Source organism: Opisthorchis viverrini (assembly GCF_000715545.1).
Source record: "Opisthorchis viverrini unplaced genomic scaffold opera_v5_518, whole genome shotgun sequence".
NCBI classification, from domain to species: Eukaryota; Metazoa; Platyhelminthes; class Trematoda; order Opisthorchiida; family Opisthorchiidae; genus Opisthorchis; species Opisthorchis viverrini.
Genome location: NW_008752182.1, coordinates 123,166 through 131,458, shown reverse-complemented (window position 1 = coordinate 131,458; position 8,293 = coordinate 123,166). Strand labels below are relative to the sequence as shown.

The window sequence follows — 8,293 nt, the reverse complement described above, 5'->3', positions numbered from 1 at the left end:
TCGTGATACATGTATATCTTTGTAATGTACCAACCCAAATTAGTTTGCAAATGAGTGTATATTCGCTAATTCATCTCAGTATCTTCGTGAGGGGACGAGAAGGGTCGAGCCATAATTGCTCGATCCTGATTGGGTGACATTTTGACCAATCAAGACGCCCTCCTACGGTTCGTAGCTCGCACGTGACACCCGTTCAAACCACGTGATTAAGCACGGCTGAACTCCGGACAAGTGAAGCCTTGGTGAAGATCCTTAAAGATCCGTTCAGTTACATTAATGTACTTTGAATTAGACCATGGGACATCAGCCTATGATACGTCTGATAAGTTCTACCGTCGCTCCGGATATATCTAACTGTCGACAGCAACAGAGGTTGGAGGTGAGGGGATAACGTGTATTTTGAGGCTACAAGTGTTCGGTTACACTTGTTCTGGCACTTCGGAACGCGAGGTTACATTAACCACCGTAATAGTTCATCGCTCAATCTGCTGGATGAACAGTTTCCGGGTCTCGTAAGTCTCTGAGATTTTGGGATATCGGTATCCGTAGTGTCCTCTGTGTATAAATAGGCCTCAGCGCTGGTGATAGCACGGAACGCGTATAGGTGAATTATACTACTTTTAGTGCCTCAGCTAAACGATCAATTATTAGTATTTCTCCCTTTAGCCTGTACCCGCATGTTTCCCTTGTTCTTGCAACTTGCATCATCTTCATATACTGGAAGTGGCTGCGGTCAACATTTTCAAAAACAATTCATTATGTGCTTTTCAGGCCGGCCGTGAAGCCATAATTGTAATGGAAACGAAGTTCATGTTTCGTGTGGCCGTTGATCATCCACGTGCGGGGAAATCGTCGAACAAAACCGTCAACCTTGTTTCTGTTCCAAAAGTCGGTTCCTTGTTCGCTCTGCTACCGTGCTGCTCGTCCGAAACGTTCACTGTCCTTCTCTACGGAGACCAGCTTACCCACCGACCTGTGGATCGTGCGGTACGAAAATGGCGTCGACCTTTGTTGCGGGTCCCTTTGGGGGAGTGCAGAATCCCGTCCGTCAGTCAGTTGTGTACAGACATTCTTTCAGAGACATCCTGATGAACTGCCTGCCTTTTTGTCAGACCTTGTGTTCCAATCCTAAATGACCTATGGGACTTTAGGAGCGGCTGTAGAAAGCGGTCAGTCAGCCCACTAGGTTTGGCTGGGTTGGTTCAGTTCTTGCGCGCTCCATTCGTCTCAGTGGCTTCATATCTCAACTCGCTCGAACTGGAAACAAAATCAAATGCAACAATAATGGCAGAAAATAATAGTGACAGTATTAATAATAATAATTGTAATAGTAGTAGTAAAAAGCTCGACTTATACACTTGTTTTGCATACAAATTTGATTTTGAAACTCACTTGGACCCCAGCCTAACCTCTCGTTTATCATGGTCTGCTTCAACTGAAAATGCTGCACCAGGCCGCCTCAAGTTTCAGTTGTTGGCACGATATTCGTGATATATACGTAGCATACTACTCGTGATTAGCAGCAACAATAGTTATGACAATAAAAAACTCCTTGGTGAGATACATTTGGTACACAGAAGCCCTCCCATCAACCGCTCTCTTGGGACCACTCCCGGCCTTATNGGCTTGATTTACTTTCTAGCCTTAGATTATTTTCGTAGATACCTATGATTTCCATTCAGTCGCACCGTCTGATTGGACGTGAACAATGGATTTGCGGAAATCTGGAATTCGACAAAGTTTTTTTGAAAGTAACTGGTTATTACGGGATCAGACGGCGATATAAAACAAACATGCTCAAATGGAGTTGAGGAATATTGTAACCAGCTGGTATTTACTGTGTACAGGGTCGATCGACATTCACCCACATTTCTAATCGTAATAAATCTTGTGGGACTCGTACTGAGGTGTGTATAACTATGCTTTGCGATGAATATGATATGATCACCCTGTTTCCCAATGGTAATTTCCGTTTTTTGTTGCCAAAAGAGCAAGCAGAAACGTTTTACCTGCCATCCGTAAGCCTATTCACTTACTATCGGTTAAACCTTGATATGGTGAGTATAACTCAGTTGCTTTGCTTTGCTTCCTTTGTACCACGCATAGTTACCGTGGAAAAATTTAATACTGCTCAGTTTGAACAAAGTTACCCATTTTCGTGTGCACGTGTTGTGTTCTGCGTACGTTCATCTTTGCTAAAACAACTATGCCACATTCCACCCTTTCGTTTTCTCTTAGTGAAACACCATCTTGCTTTTTCATTCTGTGTAAAAATAGTTTGTATTGTTCTCGAATCACTGAAGTGAGGGAACAAATCAAATGAGCCAGTTTGGTTTGAATTTGGAAGAAACACCATCTGCTTTTTCATTCTGTGTAAAAATAGTTTTTATTGTTCTCGAATCACTGAAGTGAGGGAACAAATCAAATGAGCCAGTTTTGGTTGAATTTGGAAGCCTGTTGTAATTGTAATGTAGTGAGGTTAAAACGAAGATTTAATCGAACCAGATGATGCGTTTGGCCTCCTACTAAGAAATGGGACGTAGCACCCCTGGGATCATGCCATGTCAAACGTGATCGATAAAGAGAACAATGAAACACGTGAATAAGATGTCATATGACCAGGTGTAGTGTAGTGTTTGTATTACTACACCTGCAGTACTGTGCCGGTGACGGCAATCAATATTGCGCATTATAACTGTCTTAGCACTGTCATTGAGCTGAGATAGTTTCAGTTTCTGGTTTTCCTTGGAGTAAGGAATTCCCCCACCAATAAGCATCTTGAAGAGGTCCGTCCTGTACGAAGTGAGTGAACTGTGTCGTGTCTCGATAGTCTTCCTACCACCTTAGTAAGTAACCCCATGCTGACCACTGCTACTTTGTGGCCGGGCGTTTTAACAAAAGGCCTATATTGATGACCTTAATCGTTTTCCTGTCTACTTTTGGGTACCCTGAAAGTTTCTCAGCTCACATACAACTATGAATTTCACATAAATACATACGTTCGTGCCACATCAATTGGGTAGCCTCGTTTGGATAAGTGGAAGTGTACGGCCACTGATTCGTTCCACCTTTCTTCATCGTCTCTCCATAAATCCCATCCTGTCTCACGTGACACTCATTCCTGTGTGGATTCTAACTACCGGCACTTCAGTCAGGCACCTCGCACGCCACCGGTCACATCTTCCGCTGCGCCTACATAATTTAGGCCCAGTTCTGTTGTTTTTGTTTCAACCCTTGAAGTGCAAACTGTTAAGAAGCTCCTCTTGCGCGTCCTCTGGATACTTCGTCGATCGACATCTGCTGCATCTCCGAAACTCGAGTACAAGACTCGAACTGAGTTGTTGACCTCTAGAGGCTGCCGGCTGGGGAACCTGAACGATCCCGCATGGGTCGCTCCGGGGTTGGTGTAGCCTTGAATTTACCAGTCGAAATGCTGAGCGACGCTTGTTTGTCGCATCAGCTTACGCACCAACGAAGTATGTTTCTGATTCACTGAAGGCCACCTGTTGAGAAATGGTGGAAAGAGGTTCCAATCCACTCATGATGCCAATGTTCATCAGAAGCACGCCTGAGCGGTTGTTTTAAGCTGAACGCAAAACCAAATGTTAGTGGTAACGCGTTTTGTAAATTTGTCGTGATCACCATCTGTATCTCAGCACTACTGACTGTAGACGCAGTGGGCACCGTTGTGCTGCTTGGTGTTCCACTACCGCTAAGCATTCTTGAGATCATATGACCGCATGGTCATCAGCTACCGATAATGAGTTTCAGTCCTTGACTATCGATTGTTTCTGAACACACTGATTCGCTCAGATGCTCGGTGGAGTAAAACCCAGAAACGCACTCTTCATTTAGCGGTAGAAAATTCTGTGAGCCACCACCAAGAGCGAACCGTTCAAAGCCAATGTTGGCGATATGATCTCGAGGGACAGAGCACAACGTGGTCCCATGAAATTCAAGCGGCCACAGTCGAAAACAATGTTATGCGATCATCGCGTCTTCCTTGCCGGGGGTCAAAGTGATCCTGCGTGCAATTGGCTGAAAACTCCCCAGGAGGGTGTGGGAACGAGTACGATCAACCGGTGTACGCGAGATGAGAACGAGCGCGCAAATCCCCCGCGACGACATGAGTCCCGCCACTCTTAGCGCAGACTGAAGACCGGCTCTTTGCAGATCTCTACTGCTTCAACCAACGGCAGCTGACAGCAGGAAAGGATCTTGCCAATAATTCAACGACTAAATATTTTTGTGGATACTGTTATTCCAAAGAAAACTGGGTACTTAATCGATTCCAGTGACACGCAAGCTGTCATTTTCTGGAGGTATTGTCAAGCCAATGTTCGCCTGTCGTTGAGTGCTGGGTTTACACAATGTTAAGTCCGCAAAGGACGCTGGGCCATTCCCGTTAATAACATCCTAACTCGACATATTGCTCAAATGTCCAAATTTTTAGTCACCCCTTATTCCTGATTGTCTTCCTTAAGGAAGCAGGACTTTTTTGCATTTCCCACTCCATACTAAAGCTTTCTTCCTTGATTATTGACTGGCCGTTAAGTGCCAGTATGTATTACTGATGTATTGCTGTCAATGGTGGTGACGATACTCAGATCATTTCTCATTTAAAGCTGCATTAAGTGTGGGGGGAAAAAGATGATGAAAGTGACCTTGAAGCTCCTGGTTAACCGGGGTTGGGAGACTAAATTTCCGAACTCGGTTTGCTCACTTAACAACCGGAGGTCTCCCACTTCGCATACTACATGTGGGACACACGGGGGTCCATTTGTTTTGCATGGCTTTCTCCTGTCCTCAAGACAGCTGCATTCTGACAAATGAAGTCGGTCAATAAAAAAAAGATGCATAGCGGATGGGAAGTCAAACAGCCACAACAAAGTTTGATTTAGAATCGAAACGACTGCGCCAATTGGTAGATATGTGATGTTTGGTAACCAAACCCAAACTCCCTGTGCAATGCCTGGATAGTCATAACTGCGATCAAATACCAGTCTTATTCAGTCGTTCGGTGTTGTCCATACGGCCTAAAGAAAGCTATTACTGGATTGTTCGACGTGTTAGCTGAGCGTACCAGTTTCTGGTTTTGACGTCTCAGAAAGCATCCTTTCCAGTGATATACATTCGACCGATGTCTTTCCATGTGACCAGGCCAGCGCCCAATCGCCAGTCCTTATTGATGTTTCCTAGTTTGCCATTTTTTAGAACAGCGTGCTTGCCGTCATTGGCGAAATGTTTTCAGTTTAGTTCTGGTGGAACTGAACCACGTGATAACCTGTTTGGGCGCTTCGTGGTCGTTCACGTGACGCATTCACTGCGGTTGACATGAGGTGTCCACATATTAACGACCGTCCAGGATCAATGGCCTGACTATTCAACAGCAAGTTCTTGAAATATGTGATCAACTAGTCCTCGGGCGGGCGCGTCCAACATTCATCTTCTTAACGTGATCTCTCCAGTAGTTTAGTAAAGGATCCTGTTTTATGACTGTTGATGTAGTCTGTCTAGCTCCAGAAGCCAACAGATACAGGAATCGCGTTAAGCTATTCATCAGCATACCCAAAGTCCATGTACACCAGTAGTGTCTCATCGATGTTTCGTCGAGTCAGAGCGCCGTGCATAGAAGAGATCGACCGAACAGCAGCTCAAATCAAGATTGCCAACAGACTTCAAGAAATAGGATACGCAGTGAGTTTGATTAAGCGTCAGTGAAGAAAGATATTGGCTCCAGTATCCAGTAAGGAATGGATTGGCACAACAGTCATTCCATATAAAGCAGGAACATCGGAGGTTATTCGAAGATTGTTGAACTTAGCCAACATTCGAGTAGCTCTTCAGAAGGGAAAAAAGGTACGCTCAGTTTTGGTGCAATTGAAAGGTCCCCTACCGGCTGAAAGGACTAGGGACTGTGTACATAAAATTAACTGCAACGATTGCGCTAAGGTTTACATAGGACAAACACCAGAATTGGCGAGCATAAAAGAAGGTTAAACAAACCACCACGGAATGCAGAAGAATACCACACGCTGGTCAAAGACTCAGCGGTGGCGGTACATGACTTAGACACGGGACATAAAATAGATCTGGGGAATATGTAAGTTTTTAAGACGGGAACTGCGATTCACACCACAGCGGCTGATAGCCGAGACGGTGGAAATTACTAAGCATCACAGCGTGAATAGAATCGAGGTTGTGGAACTGGCAAGCGTATGGAAATCGGTCTTAAATAAGTCGAGTTGACANACCAAAGGTCACAACATCCCTCTTACACAGCTATCTTAGCACTAGCTCATCCACACAGACGGACGGAAGGTTCAAACGACGTTCAAGAGGAACCATCAAATGAACCGAACCAGAAGTACTAGACCCTAGGCTGGACCCAAATACATGTAGGTTTCCCCCATTGGCCCAACACTTATTCACCCGCCCTAACACAAATATCCCTCGACCGACACCCAACAGAGATTTAGCTAGATTTAGGTGATTGGTTCTTTTTCCGCCTTAAATCTTTACCAACCTGGGGACCTAGTCACTTGGCCTGACGAAGCTTCTGTGTCTAAAGCGAAACGTTGCCCAGCAATAAATCTACCGATTGTCACAAAACTTTTTCGAAAAGGATGACTACCCAATCGGTTCCAAGTATTTTTCACGAGACGTTCCCCTTGTTTTAAAGGGCGATCCGTTGGTTCTCTCCTCTGGTTCATGAACACAACGGTTTGGCATCCGCATTTTTACTAAATAGGATCATATCTCAGGTTTACTGATCACCTTATCGATCGTTTGTCTTATATAGCCGAAGCGTTGCCTGTGCTATTTGGTTTATGTTATATGGCCTTCTGCAATCGGTGCTCAGTTCTTCAGGTATGCTAATGCATACACAGTTCGCCCGTACACAACGCACATGACTAATTACACGTGACTGAACATTGTTCTCTGTGAGAGACCACTCATTAGCATGAGTGCAAACAAGAACGGATACTTGAATGCCTCTATATTGACACAGAGTACGGTTGAATTGGCCCACTTCTGATCAAACGCTATGGAGAGAAACATTTTTTTGAGAAATAATGCATGGTCCCTATGATTAACATACTGTACCAAATTTTTGCGATTCATGGCAGCCCAACAACAGCCTCCCAGGCCTGATTTTTTCCACCATCACGTGATTCGTCTTAAAGAGCTACTTGGAAAGTTAAAAAAGCATCCAGTCAAGGGAAGACTAGTTTTAGAAATCAGAATTACTTTTTTAAGGTGAAGTTCTCAAATCGGACAAACAGGGGGGCATATACTTTTGAGTTATGTTTGCTCATTTGACATATCCACGGTTTACTGAAATAAACAGCCGTTTGTTACTGGAAGACTCGGTCAGAAGGCTGACCTGAATCTGTTCTCAAGCGCCAAAGACTGTATTGGGATCCGGGGTGTGGAAGTATTTTCTTCGATCGGACACTGCTTATATGTTACATGTCACCCTTTTCAGGGATTCTCATATGTGAAGCTTAAAAGAGCAGGCGGGAGAAAAGCTCATTTGAAAACAGATGGATTTGCAAACAGCTGTTTTCGACAACGTCTCCGGAAAAGTATGCTTATGATCATATCCCTAACCTGACACCATCTAGATATGGATTCAGGTACCAGTTGGTTTGAATTGACTGGGAACACCGGCGCTTTCATTCGACGCTTCGACTGATGTAGGTAGTGACCATTGTTTCTGCCGCTGTGATCGCGCTTTGACAGACGCGCTTAGAAGGACCGAACTGAACACAATAAATGGTAGTGACCATTGTCTCTGCCGTTGTGATCTCGCTTTGACAGACGCTCTTAGAAGGACCGAACTGAACACAATAAATCACGTCAAACGATCTAACCAGATTGACACCGATATTTGTACTGGTCAGATGAGTCACGATCTCACCCATTTGGATCATATTGGTTTCGCTTGTCAGAGACAGACAACTAGTCATTCTCCGAAATGGGCACCGACGAACGAATAGATGACCTCTACCTTGTCCTTGAGGTTGTTTTTGAGCAAACTGTCCCTAATGTATGCCTGTTTCTAGAGAGTACCAACTGGTCTCTGAGTCAGCGCGATGTCAGGGAATCGAAAGCTGTCCCCGACTTCACTGCCCACAGTATATAGGATTGCTGAATGAGCTGCGGAAAAAGAACAAAGAATCGCCCGCATCTAGCTCAAGAACTGCTTGATTAGTAGCCTCCAGTGTGTCCATGATTCCAAGGAAACTAGCGTCTTGGAGGAGTCAATAGCACCTGAAATCTTTCCTCA

The 8,293-nt window shown here is 44.6% G+C and overlaps 1 protein-coding gene across 1 annotated transcript in view; it reads left to right on the top strand.

Annotated features, from left to right (window-relative positions):
- T265_15461 (hypothetical protein) overlaps positions 1 to 1,248 on the top strand; it is a gene marked incomplete at both ends in the record, with an annotated part of 4,164 nt that extends 2,916 nt beyond the window's left edge. Inside the window, one exon of the mRNA XM_009178240.1 lies at positions 772 to 1,248. Within this exon, the coding sequence (XP_009176504.1) occupies positions 772 to 1,089 (318 nt within the window). The remainder of the gene's footprint in view (positions 1 to 771) is intronic.
- Positions 1,249 to 8,293: the final 7,045 nt, after the last annotated feature.